This window comes from Phaenicophaeus curvirostris, chromosome 10 (assembly GCF_032191515.1).
Source record: "Phaenicophaeus curvirostris isolate KB17595 chromosome 10, BPBGC_Pcur_1.0, whole genome shotgun sequence".
NCBI lineage: Eukaryota > Metazoa > Chordata > Aves > Cuculiformes > Cuculidae > Phaenicophaeus > Phaenicophaeus curvirostris.
In genome coordinates this window covers 18,570,491-18,596,734 of record NC_091401.1, presented here as the reverse complement: position 1 = coordinate 18,596,734, position 26,244 = coordinate 18,570,491, and the positions used below count along the sequence as shown (strand labels likewise).

At 36.1% G+C, this 26,244-nt stretch overlaps 1 protein-coding gene across 4 annotated transcripts in view; it reads left to right on the top strand.

The window, feature by feature from the left end:
• NAALADL2 (N-acetylated alpha-linked acidic dipeptidase like 2) overlaps positions 1 to 26,244 on the top strand; it is a 416,888-nt gene that overhangs the window by 377,873 nt on the left and 12,771 nt on the right. For all 4 annotated transcript variants that reach the window (XM_069864505.1, XM_069864506.1, XM_069864504.1 and 1 more), the window contains exons 12-13: positions 14,639 to 14,732; positions 21,999 to 22,197. In XM_069864505.1, coding sequence (XP_069720606.1) covers positions 14,639 to 14,732; positions 21,999 to 22,197 — 293 coding nt within the window. The remainder of the gene's footprint in view (positions 1 to 14,638; positions 14,733 to 21,998; positions 22,198 to 26,244) is intronic.

The window sequence follows — 26,244 nt, the reverse complement described above, 5'->3', positions numbered from 1 at the left end:
ATTTGCAGTAGTAGCAAATCTGGAAGCTTTGATTATTTTTGCTTATTATTGCATTTTTATGAAGATTATTGTGTGTTTTGTCCATGGGTCAGTTCTGACTTCATTCTTAATGGTTCTCGTAGTCACTGAGGTACTTCAAAATCAGATTAGAAACCAAAGCAAGGAAGTGAGAATCCTGGTGAGGAAAACAAAAATAGAAATGTGTGGATTTGTTCAATGCATTCAATTTTAAAATTTATTTTTCTGCTTCCAGTTCAGGCTATGTACTTGTACTCTCTCCTAGCATCTGGAGAGGATAAAAAGAAACAGAAATGATGACAAGAATTTTTGCCACGCTCTTTCACTAAATAGAGAATTCTTTTGTCCTGCTTCTGAGGAGATATTTTGTCCAGTAGCCTACTTCATATTTAAGGATAATTTTGCTACACAGGAAGATAACATTTGATTAATCTAGTTGGCATGTGGCTGGATATGTATTGGGTTTTGCTGTTTTTCAGAAGCTGTCAAGAAACACTTTTTAAAGGGCTGTAGGCTCTGTCTTTCTATTCTGTAATTTTCACTGTGTCACCATACTGAAAGCAGTATGATTCTCAGCACTGCTTGTGCGTTCATTATATCAGTTACTATTAAGACTTGCCTGTAAGTTTGAGATAATTATGAGCATAAATTAAATGAAAAATTTGCTTCCATTCAGTGGAGAGTGTGTACATGTTTAGTGTATTACTTAGAAAAGCTGTGACGTATGCTGCTGAGATATGTTTCATTTCATTAAAAACCTTCATGGTTTGCAGATTTCTGCTTGAATTGGTTCACTGATGTAGCTCATAGAAATAGAGCCAATCTACTCAAGAATATTGTAGGAACAACAAAACACACCTATTTGTCTCAAAATGCACCTTTACTTGCCGTGCCTTTCCAGTATCTCATTTAAACCTATTTATATCATTGTGCCTTATATTGTACTTAAGAGCTTTTCCAGACTACATGAACTTAAGCTAAGGAACTTGTTAGTAAAGTCTTATGTGCTCAGACTTTTCTTTCTGGGGCTGTATGATTTTCCTGTATTTTCCAAAGAACAGAACAAAATAAAGCCTTCAAGAAGTATATACTGTGGTAAAATGCTTCAGTCTCCCCTGATCTGTAACTGTGTTTCCTGGACAATAGTTTTAGTGGATGTTTAAGCTTCCATTCTTATGTGACTAGTTGGATCTTAAAAATTATTAAACTGTGACTCTGAGAATGAAAAGCTAATAACTTTAAAATTACTGTCTGATCCAATTATAGTAGCTTTTGTAGTGTCTCAAAAGGTAACAGAACTAGAAATATTGATTTTAGAGATCATGTAAGGTGATCTGGAGTCACATGGTTTTGATAGAAACATTTTTGATGTTGAGAAAGAAGTTTTTTCTCACTTTCTCAGTTTGGCTCATTTAGTCCACTGACACTGAGTTGCATTGCTTTTTTTGCAAGGCTTAGTGGTTTTAATTCAAATAAAGTAATGAAGTGTAAAATGCAAAACACATCCTTTATGCTTCTAAACAGCAACAGTAATAAGTTTATATTGTTTATAAAATGCATTGAACTGCCTAATCCAAAGCGCATTGAAACTGAATGCAAATTGATAGCCATAGTTTATAATTGGGCTTTGCTGATTTTTTTTTTTTTTGTGTGTGTGTGAGGTAAATAAGATCACTTTTCCAGGGAAGCAGATTGTGAGTGTAAGGATGATAATACCAGAGCTGATAGGTGCTAAGGTTGCCTGATGTCCACTCACATCTTTGATCCAGTAGTTGCTTTTGAAATATTTTTTGCAAAGCTCAAGTTCCATTTTTAAAGTGACTGGTGGTATTGGAAGATAAGTGATGTGGGACCTTGCCAGGTTGCTGACTGTCCCTTTCGCTTACCAGCTTTTTTTAGTACCTCTCATTTAACCTGGGATAGAGACACACATACTCCAGTTAACACCTTCAATGAACCAAGTATGTTCTTAGCTGACTAAAAGCCAAAATAAATTCTGGGATTCTGTTTTCCTTTGTTTTTTTAAGTCAGGTTACAGTCACATCTTCTTCAGTAAGTAAGCCACAGTAGGAAAAACTATGTCTTAGGTGTTCTGCTGACCTTGAGTGTTTATGTTAATGCTTGTACATAGTGTAGATGACTGCACATAGTTCTTTTAGGTTGTACTAATTTGTATATATTTTGTGATGTAACATATTGCTGACTATCTTCCCTCAAATATGAAATAAGTATGGAAATAAAATATCATAGATGAGATACTATCAAATCATTATGATAATTCACACTAATTGAAGTTAGATTTCTCGACGTATGAATTGCCTATCATTTGTAGCTTAAGACAATGAATTCTGAGGTTATTTCGTCCATTCCCTGCTGATACAGTACACTTCCTTCCTAGACAGTATTTAACCAACAAAAAGTCTTCTGCCACTTTACGTGGTAAACTGTTCCACAATCCAGTATGACTGTCTACAAAGTTTTTTCCTTCTCTTATTCAACAAAAATTAGTTTTTCTTTAATTACATTCCTTTACTTTTGGTTGTTTCTTTTAATTCTTACTTGGAAACTTGGATTTCCTGTTAACTACTGTGTTTTTAATTTCTTTGGTAAAGGAATCTTTTATTTTGAGATCAAAGAATTCTGATATACATTAGCACTTTAATTATAAACTACAGAATGATAACCAAATGAATAGGGTGAAGGATCTTTTAGACTAGCAGGGCTGACAATTAAAAAGACTTCTTCATGACTTGCAGCATAGCCTATTCTCTTTTTGTTAAGTATGGCTATTATTGTAATTGAAGATTAATAAGCACTAATAGCTACTGGGCTCTTTTCATGTAATATTCTGTGCAGATAAATCCTCTGCTTAGATGGTGCTAGTCTCACCCTTCATCCCCTCTTTTGCTAATGTCAGTTGTTACTTGAGCAGAATAAGCAGAAAAGGCAGTAAACTCCTCTGAAGACATATAATTAAACCTCTGTCTCAGGGACTTGTTTTTTGTGCAGGGGAATGCTGGAGGACTGGAGTTAAAATAAATGTCACTAAAATCTGAATTTTGTTCCTTGTCACCTACTGCTTTTGTTACTGAATTAATTCTAAAATCTGTTTTTTTATTATGTTTATAAATGAAAACTTTTTTTGTTTTTTAAATCCAGTATCGAGTGTGTATTCTGATCAGTTCCTCACCCCAGAAATGCCCTGCATCCTTATTAATGGGTGAGGAGGTGTTAAAAAATCATGTAGACGTGGCACTTCAAGGCATGGTTGTTGCCGTAAGAGTGTTGCCAAAATCTTCATTAGTTTTCCTTTTTATCTTGCCATCTTCTCTTTCAGAAGTTCCCCAGTTTCCTGTTTATGTCATGCAGCAAACACCAACTTGGTTTTCTTTCTAAATATTTTGTCTTTTGCAAACCCCTGTTCTTCTTCTCTCCAGTCTCTTCAACAGCAACATCCCCTTCATTTTCATTTTTCAGCACAGTCATCAGATCTCCATCCTTGATGTTACCTCTCAGCCAAAACTTGTCTCATTGTCTATTTGCCCGTATTGAGATATCTTACAATGAATTCATTTGTTCCATAAAATTAGTCTAAAAGTGAAGACAAATGAAGGTTCAGCTAAGCCAAACAAAAACTTTGGCATCAATAGCAAGACTAGAAGCTAATAAAAATATGATGCTTTCCAGCAAGGTGTGTCCTGAGCAGTAGTTTCAACAAGGCTTTCCAGACATTCCCCATGTAACCTTTGCCTTTCATATGCCACAGCCCCACTTTTTTTTTTTTTATTCTGTTGGATAAACTTAATATAGACAACAAGCCATTTAGAGCAGATGCCTTTTGAATTGTTTTCTGAGATGTATAATGTGATTTTGGTGCTTAGACACTAATGATAATTATAAATAATAAGATATTGAAAACAAGTAGTACCTGGAGCAACCATGTAGGTAAACACTGATTTTTATTTTTGTTCGTAATAGCAACTGCTGTTGTTTGTAGTAACTTTTTCTGTAGTGTTGTAAGATTATATGCCTTTTAAGTGTGCTTCTGTGTTTAATCTTTGTTTTTGCCATTCTATCATACTGACTTATCATTTTAATACATAGCCCACATAAAGATAGGGTACACTGGAAAGAAATGGCCATCATAATTTCACTACCTTAGTAACAGGTGTATTAATACAGTCCCAGACATAGTAAGAAATCTCAATTCTGCCTTCAGATAGTTTGAGTTTAATTGCTAGGTTTCCTTATGAATTTTGAGGGCAATCAGAACATTATTCTGGGTTTTCTTTCCCTGTTTATTTAAATATTCAGTGATGAGAAACATTATTTGTTAGGTCTTTATTCATTATTGTTCAGGGGCATGATTAAAAGGTGAGGGAGGGGTTTTTTTTCAGGTAAATTGGTAGCCTCAGGAGCACACCAGCTAATTATAAAATTCTTGGGTAGGTTCATCAAAGTGACCTGAGATTCCCTAAGGCTCAAAGAGTTTGTCAGACTTGGCATTTTCTCCAAGCCTGAGGGAAGCTTGTTCAATCCCTAACATATTCATCTTTAATTAATGTTTTCTATTTAAAATAAAACAACCAATCTTCCTCCACCTTTATTTGTTAAGTTATACTATTTGATTACGTATTACTTCTTATTCTGTGTCTTGCATAGTATACATTGATGACTGAATATTCTGATTGACTATACTGTGAAAAATTCACAGAAATTCCACATGTAAATTATTATACCAGTAAGAAGCTTAAATACCTTTCTGACTTGATAGCTACCATGCAACTATAAACAAGAGCAGCATGTAACCCTAATTGAAGTAATTACCTAACAAGAAATTGAGCCTCTTTGTGGGTACTGCAGTATATCCTTGTGTCTGAGGGTAGCCTCAGTGTGTTAACTATCTGATTATCCCTGAAGTGGAACACGTCTGTTAATGTTTACGGGTCTTTTCTTTGAGATATGTACTACAGAACTATGTTTTTTTCAGAATCCTTTGAATCCTCAGCACCGTGGTTTACTAATGTCTCTCCCTCAGGGCTAGTCTATCATGTTTAATGAACTGTCAGTGCTCCAGTCCTCACTGATTAGGGTGACCTAAGTGGAAAAATTCAAGGTACCTTTGAATCAAGAGGTGATAGGAGAGAAAAGAACAACATTTTCTCTATATAACCATTAAATATCTTGGCTTCCCTGAGTTTGAGAGGAGAGGGAGACTTTAATACATAATGTTCACATTATTCTTTCTTCTTGCCTATTCTGCTGAGTCTATGCTGAATTGACTGTCCAAGTTATCCAAGTTCCTTAAAGAACCTTTGCTTCAACCCCTCATTGGTGCTTTCCTTCAGGTTCTTGAACTCCTCTTTCTTCCATCCATTGTCCTTGGTTCTCCCCAAATCTGTGTTTCTCTCTCTAAAGACTTACTACTGCCTATCGTACGTTCTTCTTTTAGTATGGCCACTTAGAAGACGTCGTAATTGCAAATAGAAACAGAATATAGTTTAAGGCTTCTATTACAGCATTTCCTCATCATCTCTCACAAATCTCCGCATTCAGGTCTGACTCATTTTGAAGGTCATTCTATGAAATGAGTTTTTAAGGATGGTGACGCATTAATGCTTCTCAGTGCCCTGATATCATGATTGTTAATGTTGAAAGAGTGCATAAATGGAATGGGTTACATGAAGAAAAAGTAGAAAAAAAAGTATTGTCACAATAATGGAAGAAAAAGAATAATGAACATCAATGAGAATGACTGCTAGGTACTGAAGCAGATTATATGCATTATTTTAATTAAGAGTGTCTAATAGTACATATGGTTTCCTTTGAATAATAATTGCATGCTGATGAAGTGTGATTAGAGACTTTTTTTAGGAGTTCAATTAAATCAAATCCATTTCTGTAAAAGGGGAGTGATTAAAAAGATGATATCAAGGTCTAAACTGAAAGCTGTAGTTGAGGCTTCCTATTGCAGACTTCTTTATTATTGCACTCCTCTGATGAGTATTATCTAGTTTTTAACAATGCCACAAGTTTCAGACTGAGCCCTGCAGATTCAGCAGAAGAACTGGCTTTACAGATCAAATAGAAATGTCGTTGAATCTATGATTCTGACATTGGTCCTAGTTCAGGAAGTTCCTTGGTTCATGCATGTATCTTGAAGCATATGAGAAGATACTTTGATTAATTAGAACTGTAAGACAACACACTGTTCGCTAGGCTGATCTATATTTCTGTAGAGTGCTTGTGAACCTGGGTGATTAAATGCAGGCTTGTACTGCTGCTTATTCTGTCTGCTAGTCATTACTGTCTGACTTGCAAGGCTCTTAGACCGGCCGGACCCATCCAACTGTCTGGCAACTGTTAACACAATTATCAATTACCTTGCTGAGTCTTACCACCTTGTTATTTGATTACCCTGTAACATGAGTAAGGAGGGCTGGTTGTGCTAACATCCTGATTGGAGTCTTAAACACATACGTAAGTCAGGGAAAAGTACTGATATTCATTAACTGGTAGCAAACACAATGATGGCCTTTAGTAGCATGGAAGAACATGATGATTTCTGGAATGATGTAATAAGTGTCCAAGCTGTTAATCACAGCATCCTGTCTTTTTGTACCAGTACACAGAATTCTACACCAATATATCTTGTCTGTTATTCTAAGATGACATTTCCTTTCTTTATCTTTGAACTTTGCTTTATTGCTTAAACCAGAAAAAATACTAAATGTTTCTTGTCCAAAACTGTAATGCAGTGTGCATTGTTAGCTAGCTGCATGTTTTATCCCACAAATGTCTGTATTAAACATGCAAATAAAGAAAAATGTAAGCTATATGGTTTTTGTTATAAGTGGCAAAGATCTTTCCAAGATGCAATTTCTGTACATGATCATTGTCATTAGAGGTCTTGCCTGATACCTGGAAGTAAATTTTGCTTCACATTTTATTATATGCTTCTCTTTCTACCACAACAATAGCTAAATCAACTTCCTCCGGACTGCCTGTAACCAGCTTCAGGCACTTAACATTGCTTCTTTAAAAAGGATCTAGTACTAGTTTCCCCTTCTTCTTGCTGTACCTGAAATGAGTTAGAGAATGAAAGCATTTAAAAGGTCTCAATGATGGCATCTTGGATTATGGGAATGCTATATGCAAATTGTTCAGCTGTAAAGCAAGATTTCCTGTATTTGTCACTCTCAAAGTCTGCAACTGGTAACCAGAGCAACCTGGCTTTAAAGTTGGAAGTAAAAAAGAATTAGGGCTAGAATAACCTTTACAATTCTCTTTAGGAAATCTAATATGAGGGTTTGTAACGATGTAAAGATTTGTATTGTCGTGCTATGACCTCTTCACCCACAGCTCATGAAGTGCAGAAGAGCATTTGGTTACATCCTTTCACATGCTCATAACTATGCGCACTACGGAAAAGTCTAAGCAACTAACTGGTTTTTTAACAAGAGGCATGAATCTAATGATTATTCTAGAAGTTAATTTGAAACTTTCTTTGCACTTGGATTCCACTACAATTTGACACACACAAATATAAGATAAAATATTAGAAACTCTGCTCAGGAATGTTGCTATTTAACTACATACTTCATGCAGAAATACATGCAGTTTTTGGTTTATGTGAATTAAAAAAAAATGGAGAAAACACTTGAGAAACTCTCCATTTCTAGTTATGCTTCTACATTGCCAAACTGCCACTTAGGGAACTGTGCTTTACAGTTAACTTCATGGCTTCCTGTGTAAGCATTAAGCCTTTGTATTCTGTACAGACATAAAATTGCTCTGACTCAGTTCCAAACAAACCAGATAGAGTACAAGTTCATTTGTGCAATGCCAAGTCTAACTCAATTCATCTGTTATCTTGTAAGTTGAGTTAATAATCCCTGTTCTCTGCTGCTGTGGTAAGAACAGTGTGAGAACTGACTAGATGGTCCAGACTTCAGCCCAGAAGAAACTTTTTTTCTTCTATGACCACAGCTGAAGTTTGAGTCTGGAACATCATTTTTAGTAGTCAGCAGTGCACTACCCTGCAAAGTCACAAAGTGAGCTCCAGGGCACAGTGATGTCTCGCAGGACACAGAGCACCTGCGCCCACTCTGTGCTGCATGAAGAGAGGAGGACAGCTCTTTGCCACTGTGTGAAGATCAGTGTGATGACCCCTTGATGTCCTCACTCATGTCCCTTTCATTGATGATCTGAATAGAATTCTGGAAAGAATCTGTGTATGACAATCTAATGAAGTTATAACTCAGGGCAAGGAATATAACTGCTCACTAGAACTTAATACAATTTAAGATATATTTTTAATATTGGAAGATTCATATAAATGCATTTAAATATAAACAAAATATATATTTCAATATACTTTTTATATTTATAATCTTAAATATAGGAATTTCTACTCATACATGGAAAACAAAGTAGAGATAAGTATGAGTTTCTTTTTTGTGTAAGTAATTGAAAAGCAGTGGGATGAATGATCCCTCCCAGCTGTGAGTGAAATTTGTAAGAAATGTACTCTTGCTGCTATAAGAGCTGTGTATTACTAAGTTGACCAGCAAATTAGATTTTAAGCAAATTAATCACTTGAGAATACTTCTGGTCTTAATTCCTCAGTGCCTCAGAATCTCATTGTGAGCCATGTAGAAAATCTAGCTTATGACCATGTAAATAAAATCTTCTGTACCCCAGAGTAAGGGGCCCAAGCTGCCATAATTCTGGAGTATCTTAATATGTAACTTTTGAGATTACTAAGGCTGTGTGCCACCATAATACAATAGTTAAGTGTTGTTTGCTTTGCTAAGGATACCTGCAGATGTTTGCTATCACTTTTACTTCCTAATCAGTATTTCATATACTGAGAATAAATAAAACTATTCAATGATGGAGGGGGAAAGGGGTGTTGAAAAAAAGTGTTTAGTATTTGTAAGACCTCAGATATGATTCATACTTGGTCAGAAATAGCCGTCTGTTGTAAATTACTATGCTCTAGTTCGCCTACCGTAGCCATAGAATCACTGTACTCCTTTCTCAGAGAGCCCTCTACTGACCTAAAACACAGTATGTTGAACTGAATGTCAGATACCCCAAAATATCTTTTGACCTGTAGTGTCAATACATGCCTTAGTGCCAAGGTAGATTTCAGTATGAACAAAAACACCTGTAGTACCACTGCGTTTTTGAGAACCACTGAATTTTCAAAAGCTGACAGCTTTAGAGCGCAGCAAATGTGTTTGTGACCACATATTTCTGTTTCTTTGTCTAATCAAGGGAATATGGTTCTTCAGAGAAATAGGGAGTCATTGAACTGGTTGCTTTCTCGTGTTTCCACCTCTGGCTTTCCTTGTATGAGTCAGTTAACTCTTCTGGAATGTGATGAATATTATAAAACAGATGTGTAGACTGATTATGCAGGTGATTTTCCTATAGTAAATTGAGATCCCAGTGTTAAAAATACTCATTAATTTATCATGTCTCACACTTACAGCCATTCATCCAGTCATACTAGGTGCTAAAATTATTTTATTGTCAAGAAAGATTTTATTTAAATAGCCTCAATTTATCATGCTTAATTAAAAAAACAAATCTGATCACTTGAAGGAAGTTGCGGGAGGGCAGAAGAAACGAGCAGAAAGCAAATTCAGAGAATTTACCTGTATTATCAAAATTATCTCTTTAATTTTGCAGGGCAGAGAGGGTGAGGAAGGCTGATTATCTTAACTTTTGAGACTGCTAATGTTTTGGTTCTGAGAGGCGCCTTTACATGCAGAGATTTATTCCTTATTTACATGGGTGTGGACACTGCAACCATTGTTTATGTTTGGGTTAATGTCAAATGATTGCAGTAGGTCACTCAATGTGTGTGGAAAGAGACACTTCTTAATGCAAAGAGGTGAACACCTGAGATGAGGCAGTGTAACAGCCAGCCACAAAAGTTAAACCTTTTCATTCACCTTTAAAAGAAAAGAAGTGTTAAGCTATTTTCAACACACTGTTATTGATCACACTGAACAGCAGTGTCTTTTCATGCTCTTTCCTCATCCATGAACTCCATGGATAATGTGAGAAAGGAAAGTTGCACGGTGGGAAGGTAAACGTGACTCAAAAAAAACAATGTCTGATGTCAGAGGAAGCTGAGGTTCAGAGGTTGAATGAACTGCTCACTGTCACCCACTGATCAATTGCAAGGATTGTTTTGGTAGGGAGTATTGCATACGGAGGTCTGTCGAGTCTTTAGTTGGGACTCTACACAGCTCTACTACACTACTTTGTCACATTATCTCCTTTCTAATATGTGGTGTTGTGTTTCTGTTGGGAGTAGCTGCCATGTGTGTGCTACTTTTTTCTAAAAGTGCACAGGTATCACTAAAGTGTTAATATTCACAAAATATTATATAGTAAATCCCTGAATGCGGGAAAGAAGAAAAAAATATGTTGCAGAGGTATATGGATTGAAATATAAAGGATTTCCCACTGCACAGTTCAAGTTTCAAGTAACTATGTCTAAATCATTCCAACAGGTAAAATCAGAGTACAGCACTACTGAAGAGCAGTGTTCACAAAAGGGTAAACAAGGCAATTTATCCGACTCTTTAAATTATGTTGTTTGTAACTTGACATATGAGGAGATCTGAGGTGTCTGTTTAGATATTAGTGCTCTTAATGTAACTAAGAATATCCTAAAGGCTCAACGCTTACACCCACTGAGGTTTAAATAACACACAGACTGGATATAGCGCACAGTTCCAAATTTCACTAGGCAAAAGCAAGACTGGCATGTGTACTTCTGTGTTAAAGAAACTGCCTGCGCACTACATGCTGATGTTTATTCTGACAGATTGATCTCTATCATGCATAATATTTTCATATCTTCGTATCCACTACATAGATTTTCATTTTATTCATCTTACAAGTTTCTCATCGTATGACAAAATGGAAGACAGATTATCATAGAATCATAGAATCACCAGGTTGAAAAGACCCATCAGATCACCAAGTCCAACCATTCCTATCAAAATTCCTATCCATGTTTACGTTGTCTGTAAAACCAGGTAATGTTTACAACATGTCTCTGCAAGACATGGGCAGTAACAGCATGCCCCAAAAGCAAAACTAAATCTGTGTACAAAAAGGCTGAGTGGAGCCTCTCACATTTTTGTATCCTGGACTTTAAATACTGAATTTTTTTTTTTTTTTTAAGTTTTGCGTGCCATTCGGCATGCTTTGAGTTGTTGGTGGACAGCTTGGATCTATGAGGAAGGAAGTTGCCTTGAAAACTGAGTTTGACTCAGTGAAAACACAGGCATGACATAAAAAACTAAATCTGTGCTGAATCATCTTTAACACTGGTATTTGAATATTCAGATTTATTTTGCAATATATATATAACTACAATTATGTGTTACATTGGTATTTATCGCTAAAGGAATTGTAAGTTCATTAAATCCATTTTAATTTACTGAAGAATACCTTTCTCAAAGCAAAGTGCAGTGGAAGCATTATTCATTATTTTTTCCTCTTAAATTGTATAAGCAAAGCATTTCAGAATAAGTTAGCATTTGAACTATAAATTTTTTCTTTAGACTTGATAATTGTGCAAATGTTACATCAATTATTGTGCTTATTGTGTGTGTATTATTATGTATAAATGTTATTTGAGAAGTTGTCTTTAGTGTTATAACCAGTTCAGTATGTGAATAGAATCAATTATGCTGTTTTAGCATTTCACTTTATGAGAAAATTGTTGTCTTTGCTAAGTTATTCTTGCATTTAATAATTCAATAGTCAGTCTGAACCATTTTTCAACAGGGAAAAGGGGGTAGAAGCTTGTCTTTATTTTCCATGTATATTCAGTGTTGTTCTCAGGGGAAATGGTATATCCAAAAATAAGACCATAAATAAGAAATCGGTAGCTTTTTCTGTCTTGCTGCATTATGTGGGTTTGATGTATGCTTCTGCAGCATTATTACTTACTCTGTTCAAATCGATGCTCTGAGCTTTCCTTTATGTGATTGATTTCTTCTAGATTAGCCTACGACGTGCAGGATTTAATAAACACTGCTGTTACCTCTTTACTAACATACAAATGTCTGCAGTATTATATACAGATATACTATAAAGTTTCCTAAATGCTTCAGTCAGTCATAAGATTTTGATATTATAACTTCATTTGAATAGGAAAGAGAAAACAACTTTGGTATTATGTAGTCAAAAGAGAAGTAAAATTGCTTGGAAGAAATAGAAATAAGCAAGAACTTATAAAAATTAAGCCAGATTCTGTAGGAGTTGATGATGAAAAGGAAAGATGCTTACCTAGGGTATTCTCATCTTTAAAGCCACTTTCATGCCTTAGAAAAGAAGCATTTTTTCCAATACTTTTGTGTTCTTAAACATTGCAGTGAACAGATTGAATAGTGTCAGTTGGACTGTAAGACTGTTCATGTCCCTCCCTAAAATACACCTATGAATATATATCTTGCATTACCATTTAGTGAAGGTTTTTGCAGAAATGAGATGTCAAGGAAAAATTCAAATGTTTCGTGTGATACAGTACTGTTTAGGATTTAATGGGTTTGGGCTCCATTTAGAATGTCTTCTCTTTAATAGGATGTTATTTCATTGCCACAGTTGCTTTTCCATGGCAGCTTACAGGTTGTTAATATTTTGGGCAGCTATTTGACAGAGTTCCATGCAGGACAAGGAAGAATTTTGCATGGCATTTGGTCTTTCAGAACCAGTTTTTTACAGTGCTTATGGCTAGAATATATGATCCTGATTTGGATACAGTTTTGTACAGATTTTTGTTTGCTGTAACAATTTTAATTTTTGTATTTCCGCAATACCTCTCTGATATTCCTAAATCCAATCTTTTCTAATGCTTTTCAAACCAGAGGCTTTTGTGTATAATCGCTCATGGAAAGTGTAATGGCCTTCAAGCATTAATGGCCCAAGCAGATGGGAAGTTTGGAGAAATGTTTCATGAGATCTTACTGTGTGATGTTTGAATAGATACGTCTATTTGCAGTATCTTCTTTGCATCTTCCTTCAAGCTGACTCATAGTTCTGTAGTTTTGCTGATAACAGCCTGACATATCCTTATTCCTCCCTGTTTTTTTTCTCGTTGTGTATAAGATATGGGGGTTTTTGCTTCATACCTTTTGCAATATTGTATTCCGTAGAGGTAAATCTCAGTAGCTTCACAGTATGTCTCTGCTCAGATGTAGTTCGTAGCCTGATATACAGCATGTTTCCTCAGTCTCTGTACCCAAATCCACCTGTGGCCAGGTCAAAAAACAATATTTCTTTAAGGCTTTCTTAGAAATGTTGTTCGGGTTCTATTAATCTTTTTCCAGGAAACTTGTATTTCTGATATTACCGTTTTCATCCACTTTCCTGGGAGATGGTTTTCCTTTTCAATTGCTGTGCTATTGTTCTTAATATTACTTTGGTTTGTTGTCTTTTCTTACTACTTTGTATTGTCAAATTAAAATTCTACTTTCAGCACAGCAACTATCATATTGCTTTTGAAGGGTAGATATTATTCTAACCCACCCAACACCTTGGGAAGTATTGTACAATATGATTCTATTCAGTCCACATTTTTATCAACATGATCACCATCACCTGCAGCCATCGTTCCGTTTTAGAGCACAGCCCTACAGCTATTCTTTCCCTTTTTGCAATATCAAGATATGAAGAAGATGAATGAAAGTTTCTTACGTGTTTTGTCAGTGTGTTTTTATAGCTCCCATGAACAGTGATGGACTTGGCAGCCTAGAGACCGAAATCCTCCGTTTAATCACAGGCTAGGTATAGTTCAACAGAAAGACATATTTCTATACACAGCCCCTGTAGCATGTCTAAGCCTTGAGCTGGAGAGTCTATTTTCTATAAGTGAAAAGAAAACTCTCAGGGCAGTCAGTCCCTGGCCTCATCTCTGGAACTGTTGAAAAGAAGCATTCATGCCATTGAGTTTCATGACAGGTGCTAATGTCTAGTCTGGAGTGGACTGAGACTTCCCTTTCACTCATTTGGGAATTTCATTCTGTAAGTTACTGAGAGAATGTAGTGTTGTATCCGGTTTGGAAGTTATACATCTATGTGCATCACGTATCTCTTCACAAGGCAGTAGGTTTTCAGGTCAGCTTGCATTCAGCCGTGGGCTTGATCCAAAGGTAATTAATTTCTATGATATTTTTTTTCTTTTTACTTCTGTAAACTCTCAAAATTCAATCATTAAATCCAGAGAACTAAGTCAAACGATAAACCTCATTCCTATTTTTAGAACGTTGAGGTGTTTTCTTTGAAAACAAAGCAAAAGTAAGATCCTTCAGAGACTCCTGTGGTGTCCTATGTCCACAGGAAAAGTACTGCACTAAATTCTTGTGTTTGTATTTGTTAACTGTAATCTCTAAACATGTCTAATGTTGTGTTAGAAAGCCAATAGTCTAGGTCGTATTGCTTTGCACTAAGATGTGTATATGAGGTTTTATTCATTTCTCCCTGGAAATCCAATGTAATGCAAATTTGTGCTATTCGAAAAGAAGTGCTGCTATTAAATGTGTTAGAAATTATTTGACTGGTTTTTGGGTTTTCTTTTGTTTTTCAGCTGACAGGACAAGTGACTTTGCAAATTGCCAGTGCACCAGTTTTGCCATTTAATGCCCTCGACATCGCGTTGGAAGTTCAGAACAGTCTTAAAGGTAATTTTTGTTAGAGAAATATTGTTCTCAATTAATACAGAGAAAAAAAGGGATCATCTACTCCCTAGTACGGATTTTCAATTTCCACTTGGATGGCATCCAGTGATTTTACTAGTTAAACAGTGTCATAATATAAAGCCAAATAAAACAGAGGTATTGTTGATAAATAAAGTCATAAAGTGTTTATATTTCTTCTGATGTTTCTCTGTCAGTTAGCAATGATTAGGATAAAATCTCATAATTACGGCCAAGGAAAACAACAGCCATTTGGCTCCTTAATTTTCACAGTCATCTTCCTTGTCTGATTATTCCATAAACTCACCTAGTTGGCAGAACATGCTAACTTTTCTTCTTTTTCAGATGTGACACAGCACAATAATTTACCAGTATGTCTTGCTTGGGTTGATTAAGCACCAAGATGTTGGAAGCTCTGTATTTGATACTGATCTTGGTGTGTTGGGACAGTGAGTTGCGGTTAGGGAGACAGAGAAGAAAGCTCCCATTCAGAAAGTAAACAGGAGCGACTGGTATATTGGAAATGATGCAAATATATTTCTCATGGACTCTGGGTTTAGCACTGTTTGCTAGGTGTAGGATGAATGCCTTAATATGAGATCACTCCATCAAGATTGTGGAGCCATTACTAATATCCTATGTTGCCTACTCATTTCTGGCTCTTTCTGTAGTCTTGGGGCATTTTAGGCCCTGATGAAAGAAGCAGTGTTCTGGAGGCTTTTTGTTCTATGTTGACAACAGAACCTGATTATTACCCTTGGCTTGAGCTGTTTAAGATAACACTGTTAGAGGGTGCAGTGATGCATTCCTTTTGCTTCTGGGGGCTGGGTTTTTGTGATTTGTGATTTTTCACCTACAGCTGGTAGAAAAATGCTGATATGTTCTAAGGAACTAAACACATTGTATGTTACTGAGAAGTTCTGTGTTAGTATCTAGACTACAAAAGGACAGTAAACCTCATTCTTATCAATTATGAAAAGAATATTTGTCTTAGCTCCAGTCCTGAGGACTAAGGAGGGAGAGGAAATGTACGTTCTGAAATTATCCAGTGTCACTCATCCATATAAGCTTTCTCCTTCAGTATCTTCTGTCTTCTTCCTCCTATTCTGTCCCATTTGCCTTACAGCTTCTTTGTATCTTAGAGTATTCAAATAAGATCCAACTCTCCTTCCTTTTCTGAGTGACTAGTTGAAAGTAGATTGAATGTGGGGAGCACTTAAGAAGCTTAGTCCTTGGAGGTTAAATTTTTTGATAATTCAGCTACCAGACTCTGGCATAATTCCCTGAAGGTGTACAAAATGAGATATTCCTGAAGCTGGTATTCTGGTTAGTATTCTGTAAAAATAAAAGAAATTCCAGAAGTTACATCCTTGACATAAACCTCCATGAAATTAGAAAGACCTCACAGCAGAAAAATATGAGATAAGTAAAATCATGTTGTTATTTCCTCCAGTTATTTCTCTGCTACAGTTTTCCTGTAGTGTGCTATGGTTTTTCAAAAATATTTTTTCTATATTTTTATATATTTTTGGAACTCTCAAGTTGATCTGTTAAAGAAAGATGTAAGTTCTATAACATTACACCAAAATGTTACATATAGTTTAGTAGGCTGTGAGATCTTATCTCAAACTTAAAGATTTTTTGCTATCTTGAGGTGTCGTCCCTGCATTTCATTCACTCCCTACAGTAGAGAGTATCACTTTTCTGTAATAAACATTCATAGAAGTATGATACCTTTTATTTAATCTTTGCCATCCATCATTGTCAAGATCTAGTAGTCAGTAGGCTAGTATTGGTCTGGAATCAGTGAGCATCCAAAAAGACAAGTAATTTTTAGCTCTGTTGTACCATATAAACATTGGTTTAGTTCAGCCTAAACACAGCAGGGAATGATTACCAAATAAAAAGTGTGGCTCAGCTGGTATTCCTTCAACTGAGCATGAGATGTCTGCTATTGTTCTTCCTTTTTTCTTTATTTTGAGTAACAGGAAATGTTGATTTAAACTGACTTTTTTCCTCTAACTTCAATTAGATCATTTATCTGAACCACTTCAAGGGAGGGAAAATATTTTCTAGGTTTTAGGGCCAGCAGGATAAATTTTCTCCCAGCTGATCACTCTCAGGTTTTAAGTAATGACTTTTCTCATTACTTTCATTTCTCATCTATCTCTGACTTGTGTCAAATAACAGGTTTATTTTCATTCTGGAAACCAATAAGACAATGGCCTTTTTTCTGGTTACTTAAATGAGAAGTTGTGCATTTTAACATGGCCTGTAGATTCATGGCCTTCATTCTTCAAAAGATTTTATGTTTTCTGAGATTTCCATTTCAAAGTTGCATTTTCTAAGTAAATCACTTCCTTCTCAAACTCGATACAAACTGTAAATGTAGAAAAGAGGAAAAAGAGGAAGGGAAATCTGCATGACATGCTGAAAGACTTGTTCATTAGGTTTAATTATGTGCCTCTGGGATCTGTTTCAGCCAGTCACTTAAACACACGTTTTTATTGCTTGTTGGACTTTCTCACATTCTTGAATTTAAATAATATGTGTAAATACTTGAATCACAGTTTTACAGTCTCCTGGATGCCCTCCAAAAAGGATGTGTGTGTCTTAATATTTGTTAATAACTGCATTTATTTATGTTTCCAAAGGATTTAAGTCTTTAATGTGGTGGGTTAGTCGTTAATGGGTGGTGTACTGTGAGCTCGGTTAAATTCAATGTGATGTTACTCAGCACTTTATAAACAATTCCTTACCTTCAGGATAGGCTGTGTGTCAGGTTATAGGGAAATGTCATTCACAACCTGTTTATGTCTGGCTCAAGGCTTCTTCCTCAGAAAGATGAGGAAATGGCCATTAGGTGACAAATACTCTCTATTTGCATACACTAGAATTCTTGGAAACAAGTTATTGCTTTTAAGTCGTATATAATAGAAATACCTTCTTTGCTATGAGACAATGACATCTTGTCTTCAGAATCCTTTCAAGGATAGTATGTCTTAGCATCAGCAAACCTTTGATCAGCCTGAAAAAAAAAATCCTGGAAAAATGCATTTTCTATGGACAAAGCATTTGGTACTGAAGAGAGAGGATGAGCATCCATTGTGTATCAGTAGGCCATATATGTTTCAGCAGCTTGGTACAAAGTCATTGATAACATCCTCTGTATTGACATGCATAATAATATGTCACAATATGCTTTTTTCATTATAACCTTGAAAGGGGACTTGTTGCAGCAACACCAGATTAGTTTGCTTGGGCAATAGCAGTCATGGTAGCAAAATTGAAGCTGATGGTAAGAAATCCTTTGCACTGAGGATGTCCATGGATTTGTGTTTCTGCTCCCTTTAGGGTACTTTCTATAAAGCTTTCCCATTCAGATTTTTCAGTGCCAGGTCTGATCATCTTATTTTGCACAGCATGAAAAATCTTCCTAAGAAATACAACAACACACCATAGCTGATCCTGAATTTGCAAGCTAATCAAAACCTGAAGCATTTCCCCCTCTTTCTTACATGCAAACACACATTCATGTGCATGGAGAGAGAATGTCGTGCCTTAAACTGCTGATTTGACTGTGCTTATTCTCCTGTAGGTATTTGTAGGCAAGTATATTCATACCAGAGGGCACAAACACAATTTAAAAATGTTAAATCTCTAGCAGTACTTTTCATGAGAGCGATCAGTTACATGAGGAAAGGCTATTGTACTCAATGTCTATAAAAATAAATACCTATTTGGTGGAATGAAATCCAGTTACATTTAGCAAGTGTAATGCAATTCAACAGTATAATTCTGTGAGCAAGAGTATACATACTTTTTAGTCATTTTCTTGTACTTGCAATTTTATTTATTTATCAACTGAACAACTAGCTTAGATGATTCATCATAATTCATGCTGGAGACCAAAGAACAAAGAACACAAAAATATAATAAGGTGGTATTGTTTTCTCTTGAATGAAGTAACATGTGCAGGTTTTTTTATTTGCTCTGTAGAAGCATAACGAGATGTTTAAGACGTAATTAGTTAATGCATCCATATCTTTAAGAATCATTTGCCCTTCCACTCCTAGCTTCTCAATTTGAGAAAAATATATGGAGGCCAGTAGCATCTTGGCCTATATCAGAAACAGCATGGCCAGCATAATCAGGCAAGTGATTGTGCCTCTGTACTCGGCATTGATAAGGCTGCACCTCAAATGCTGTGTTTGGTTTTGGGCCCCTCACTACAAGAAAGACATTGACATCCTGGAGTATGTCCAGAGAAGACCAGTGAAGCTGGTGAAGGGCCTGGAGAAGAAGTGTTATGAGGATCGGATGAGAGAACTGGGGTTTAGCCTAGGGAAAAAAAAGACTGAGGGTACACCTTATCACTATCACAACTGCCTGAAAGGAGGTTGTAGAGGGGTGGGTGTTGGTCTCCTCCCAAGTGCTCCGTGATAGGGTGTGAGGGAATGGCCTCGCGTTGTGCCAGGGGAGGTTCAGATTGGACATTAGGAAAAATGTTCTTCACTGAAAGGGTTATCAGGCACTGGAATAGGCTGCCCAGGGAGGTGGTTTGGTCACCATCCCTGGAGGTATTAAAAGACAGGTAGATGAAGTGCTTAGGGATATGATTTAGTAGTGGACAGATATGTTTGGAGTTGATGATCTCAAAGATCTTTTCCAACCTAGAAAGTCTGAGATAAATCACAGTTTCCCTTGGCAGTGAAGTTCAGTGTGGTGGTGTAAAAATCTACTGATGCCCTTAAAGCTATGCCCTCAGTTCTCTGCAGTAACGTTAGCCATAGACACTTCTATAATTTGTACTGAAGTACTAAAAAAGGGCCTGAATGTTTTATAATGAGTGCTGGTATACTGTGTGAGGTAAACAGTGCATTTTACTCATGACTGTAAAGTAAAATGTAGGTTTAGGGGCAAAATGCATGCTGCAGAGACGGAGTGAGAGCATATACAGAATATTTATGTTGAAAAGGGTGGTTTAGTTGACTTAATTTCCAAATATAGAATGATATATTTTCCCTTTATCGCACCTCCTCTATTGAAAAGGCATAGCCAACATTTACAATTGTTTATATAGTATTCAGAATAAAAATTATGGATGTTGTGTGTTACTTGGATTATGAAGTGCTTTGCTGAAACCAAAGAATCCTTTCTAACAAGGTGAATTTAAACTTTTCCTTATTGACAGAAGTCTCAGGGTAAGGTATGCAGAGTACCTTGATTGTATGCATGGAATTTTCAAGTTCTTCAGCTGCGCAGGATGTTTTGAGATTTGAAAATAAGGAATACTGACATTTTGCAAAATATCCCAAATTTATACACTTGGAGAATATTTTCATAAGATACCAGCCTGACTTAATCAGACTTTAATTTACTCCAGCCTCAGTTAGAAAGATACCAATCCTGTACATTAAGGTACTACAGGGCCTGTTATCCATTCTAATTAGGGAAAGGTGGCTTGGTCAAGAGCCATTGACAAAGCAACGTTGTCCCAAACCAAAACAGACAAAACCCATCTTCTGTCACTCCTGTTCTCACAGGGAGCATCTGTTCGCTATAGAAATTCATCTTGATAACTCAGGAAATCTGACAGTTTCTCTCACACCAGCATCTGTCTCTCAGTGTATTTTGGATCATTTCATGTTTTGCTAGATAACGTGTTAGTCAGCTGAATGATAGGAGTGCACAGAATCCTTTCCTTTTGCAGAAATGTATCCAACAGCAAATCTCTTTTTCCATATGAGAAGGAGAATATGTCATATTCAGGCATTTCCTTGAATTTCTTAGTTGTACCTGTTTGCTTTTCCATTCCTGTTAAATGCTCACCTTTCAGACTCCATCCATAAATAGCTTGAGAAATGGGTTGTCCATTTACTGTTTCTGATCTCTCTATATATCTGTTAGACAAGGAACTTTAGTGTTCATTTAACTTGTGTCTTCATAGAATCATAGAATCATAGAATAACCAGGTTGGAAGACACCCACCGGATCATCGAGTCCAACCATTCCTATCAAACACTAAACCATGCCCCTTAGCACCTCGTCCACCCGTGCCTTAAACACCTCCAGGGAAGGTGACTCAACCACCTCCCTGGGTAGCCTGTTCCAGTGCCCAATGACCCTTTCTGTGAAGAATTTTTTCCTAATGTAAAGAGTCTTGAACCTCTCTGTTGGATTAATCGTCTCCATCATTAAGCTTACTGAGCTTACGTTTAACTAAAGGCGAGAAATCTTCTAAACCTGAATGATTTCTTTTGATTAAATCATCGTTTCAAAGATCTAAGGATAGTTGATTTTCTTGTCCTTAATAGGACAATAGTGAACCTTGGCCTCAAAATTAATTTCTGCATCCAGGAAATGTTTTCGCTGACTGATGTCACTTCTGACTTTATATCAGGTTCAGACTCTGCTTTCTCTCTTTATTTGCATGTGAAAACATGGTGGATGCCCACTGATGCTCTTCACCTGCACTGCAGGTGGAAATAGGCTGCACAGTCACAATGCTTCAATTCACGTGTCATTCTTTCTGGACTAGAAACTGGGCAATACCAAAGTGGTGGTGTGCTCCAAAGTACTGTGGGCTTTTTAGTTTTTTGGTATCTGTGTAGGATTACAAACAAAGTAACAGTTACCTCTCCAAGTTTAGAAAGTTTTGAAAATATTGACTAGATTAGAATATAAATTTGGATATCAATTTAAAGTATTTGTTGGTTTATCATCATATGTTATAAGTGATTAAGAGGAACAATTTTACATCCCCTCTACAACTGTTGTTAACCTCTAGCTTTCTGAAATGTTGAATAAAATTCAAGCAAATTCTGTATATTATGATTTACTGTACAGCAGTCATTATGGAATCTAACACAAGTTTTCAAACTTGAGATCTGGAGCATCAAATGGCATTGAATAAATTCTGTCTCAGAAGGAAATGTTATAGTTACTGCTTCTGGCATGCATGTTTTTCCAATGGTAGATTTCAAGCTATACCGCAAAATCATTCCTCATAGCTTATTAGATCTTAAAACATAACAACCCAAACTGATGTTCTTTGAAAAATAGACCAGAGCTTGGTGATTTATGGCTTTCCTTGTTCTGTTACATAATTCTTTCAAGGGGAGAGTTTAAGGTTTTAATTGGTCTATTAATTTAAGGTTTTAATTGGTCTATTAATTTTTAGTTGTAAGCAAGAGTAATAAGTGATATTCTCTGAATCACTGGCAACTGTCTTTCTCTTACTGTTCCTAGGTGATGAAGTAGACATTCCTCAGCTGCTTGCAGTGGCATCACGTCTGAGGGACACAGCAGAATTATTCCAATCAGATGAGATGCGCCCAGCTAATGACCCCAAGGAGCGAGCTCCTATCAGAGTTAGGATGCTCAATGATGTGCTACAAAGCTTGGAGAAAAGTTTCCTGGTTCATCGAGCTCCTCCAGGACTTTACAGGTATGGTGTTCAAAGTGTTCTCCATTTGAGCTAAAATGGTAATCTCACATTGCTTGGTTTTCAAAACTGTCGTGCTCTTTTAAAATAAAAATATCTCAGTAAGTATCTAAGAATAAAGCTATTCTTTCCTATCTCATCCCTTCTTCAGAAGATATTTATTCATTAAAATAAAAGAGGTCATTAGAATGCAGCACTATAAGATTTCTGTCATGACATTACTGCTAACAAGATGTACGGTGTGATGGCAGCTCAGGCAGCATGACAGATACTTGTGTTAGACGGTACAGTAAGCTTTCAGCAGAAGAAAATATTTTGAAGTCTAATACTGCTTGACAAGCTTCTCCAATGTTTTATTTAAAGCTTTTTACAGTTCATTGAAGATTCAGAATTATACAAGATACTGTGTAGCATTATTTAACATATTTAATTATATAGCAGTGTTCTTAGGTGCATTTCAACAAGTCAAAAGCAGAAGAGTGGAATGAATGAGAGGGCCTTAGTCAATCACCATTCATAACATCTTATCTCTGTTTAGAATTATTCGCCGGTGTGTATTCAGCTGTACTACCTAGGCTGATTTTAAGATGTTGTAGTCATTCCATCCTTCACTTTCTAAGAAAGAAGTCTACAGGTCTATATCTCTCACCATAGATTTCTCTACAGAAATAGCTTACGGCTCAGTAGCTGTTTGAAAAGCAAAAGTTTGAAAAGCAAGAAATGGTCAACCCTGTCCTGAGTAATGCCTGCAACGCTGGCTGTTGAGGAGAAGTAATAAAGTGTGTGCATGTGCTTTGGTATGAACTGTCTGGAATACTGTATTGCAGCCCATCGATGTAGTGCATTATAGCTTCACCCCAAAGATATGAGGGGGAATGGGTATGGGAGAAAGGCAGATTTAGTAAAGACCTTAGGAAGAATTTCTTCCCCATGAAAGTGGTGAGACACTGGAACAGGTTGCCAAGGGAAGTTGTGGCTGCCCCATCTCTGGAGTTTGGTTCGATGTAATATGTTTGTGTTGTGTCGCAAGGCACATTTTTTAATCTTTTCCAGATTTTTATTTGTAAAGATAAATTATGCCAAAACTTAGGATTCCAATATAATCGGGTTTTTTGAGGTCTCGTAATATTTAAATTTTTGCAGTGCTTGCAGTGTTAAGTTTGTTATTCATCAAAATATAATTGCTAGATATGCAGGTATAGTATGAGTTAAATTTTTCACCTTCCTGCTCTCAGCGGTACTTCAGTGTAGAGCATGGTATTCAAATTTGCAAAGGAGATATTGTGGAAGTGAAAGTTTCATAATTCTTTCTTTTTGAATTTCATTATATTTGATGCAAGGTTTAACGGTATGCAATAAGGGGACTTTAGAGTTTGTGGGAAAAGACTGGATTTGACTTACCTGACATCATCTAGAGAATGTAACAGTAAAGTACACCTTATGTATCACCATGCAGATACTTATTTAAAAAGAATGCATTCTTTTTACTGTGCCAAGGCATGTAACTGTAGTGTAGATTTACCTTTAATGCAGTCAGAATCGAGGACAGTGATAGATTTCTGATTTCCTCCCCTGACATTAAAAATCTGCCAGTAGAGTTTGCTTAAAAAAAAAATAAAATGTGACTAACTAACAATGTGTCTGTATTTGGTTATTTTTCAGTTTTTATGGATTGAAAGTCCTTTTATTAATTGATGCAGTTATCAGAATCTATTTTGTGTTCCGAAGCTGTAATTGTATCACAGGACCACTAGAAGTACTTGGAAAACCTGATGTTTTCCTTGTATAACTTTAAGCTTTTCTTTTTGTAATTTCATAAAGAAAACAAACAAAAAAATCAGTCTCACAGCTAGGACCTTGTATGCCATGTTTCATCCCAGCTGTAAGATTGATAAGCAAGTTATAAACCCCTGAAATAGTGGTTTATAATGGAAATGCTGGCAGCCCTTTAACTATAGCAGCACAAGCAGCGCAGCAATAAATACTATGCTTCCTCTGTAAACAGAAATTTAGGATGCAGTTTGCAGCCTTGACCTTCAGGCTCCAACTGTGTTTAGATCATTAAGATTCCATAAATACTATAATTTACAGCCTTCTGAAGGAAGAATTTGTGTGCACAGTAAAGCACGTATTCTTCATGAAAAAATGATTGCTTCCTGTATACCCATTTGGACTCATATTCTCAACCTCAATCAAAGTACTTGACAAATTTGCTGACACTTAGCCATCATTTTTAGGCTTCTGTTCATCCTAATTCACAGCTCTATGGGTCTATATTATGTTTTCTCTTCTAGAACCTGAAGTAAAAACAAAGGCTGATTTTTTTACTTTATTTAAGGAGGTGGGTTACAAGCTACTTGTGTTTGTCCACTAATGGGAAATCATTACATATTTTCTGTTTCTGATTGTCATAGCTATAGTCTCTTACTATATATATATGTAATAAATTAGATGTCTCAATCCTGTCAGTGTCATAGAACAGTATTTGGGCATAACTGATGCATTATTCATCTATAATGAAGAATAAAAATAATTCAGAATTAGTAATAGAATTATAATTATTTTAATTTCTGAAAATTATATTAGGATATCCTGACTAAATTTATGTTATGATGATTGACACTGGCAGATTGTTCAGTACAGTGTAAATAAGCCCTATAGTTTAGATGATTATCCTTCTTAACTGAACTTTGTGTCATTGAACTGAAAATTTGACAATAGCATATTTTCCCCATGATATTCTTTTTCCAGCTGAGCTGGAAATATACAGGTACAGCTTTCATCAGAGTATTTTAGTCTTATCAAGAAATTTAGACAGAATGAAAAATAATAGGTTGAGCAATGTTATCCCACTTTGTGAAGGTTACCCCGGGGTTTGATATGGGGTTTTGGACAAAATCTGTGAGTTTTATTGTACCTGAATAATTTCTGTGATTCCCAAGGGTAACCCTGAGTAGACTTTGTACTTCCAGAATAAATGTTTGGGAACAAAATAGGATAGCTACTGGTATAGGTATTGGTAAATACTGTTTTCTTCCTCTAGCCATTTCTTGTTTCCCACTCTTACAATGTTTAATTATGCTGAACATTTCTGAATATTTTCTGATGATCATATTTTGCTGCAACTACTAACAATCATAGATTATACTGCAGTGATACATATGAGGCTAAGGTAAGAACAGAGGGTTTGTTACTTTAGGCACTGTGTGTAGTCAGGTAAAAAAAAAAAAGATATCAAGCATAGTATCCTCTTGGTGAGATGGTCACTCTCAGCAGAGATATAATATGATTCTATAAATGCTGATACATAGTAGGAAATCCCAAAATTCTTACCCTCATTAGTGTTCAAAAAACCACATGTAGTTGCCTGCTTGGGGACAGGGGAAGATGCTTTATCTCTGTATTCCAAACAAAGGATCTTTAAGCCTTTAAATAAACATAGATTGAAGCAAAGACCTAAGGCAGTTTCTCTACAGTAAAAGCATCTTGTCTGATAAGGTCAAGGAAGTACTTGCTGACACCTGTTCAGACACTGATTAGCCAAATCTACACAGCTTCTGAGAGAGAACAAAATTAATTTTTGTAAAGGAACGTTTGTAAGTTAGGTAATCAGGCAAAAGCACTCATGCTGAGCAATGTCTCTTTGTCTCTTTTAACATCTTTGTCTTTTGTGCATCCACTAGTCCTTAAGACACGGAGTCTACTTTCATGCTTCTGTATGCTTTTCCCTCTACAAAAATACCTACCAAAACACTGACACCAGCAATATCATGGATAACAACACAGCATGTATTTTCCTGGTGTTTATTAATATTGAGCTCAAATCTTAAGTTTGCACTAAGACCATTCCCCCTATTCCTTTTATGATATTTCTTATATATGCTGTTCACCACAGCTTCTGTCAACCTGACAGCCTAATGTATCTGTCAGTCTGTGTGCACTCCTTAGCTATTCAGATGGAGCTTATGTCTTTTTGCTGCAAGGCATAGCACTTAAATGGCATTGGAACAATGAATAATAATATTGCAAAGAAATACAATAATCAAGAAG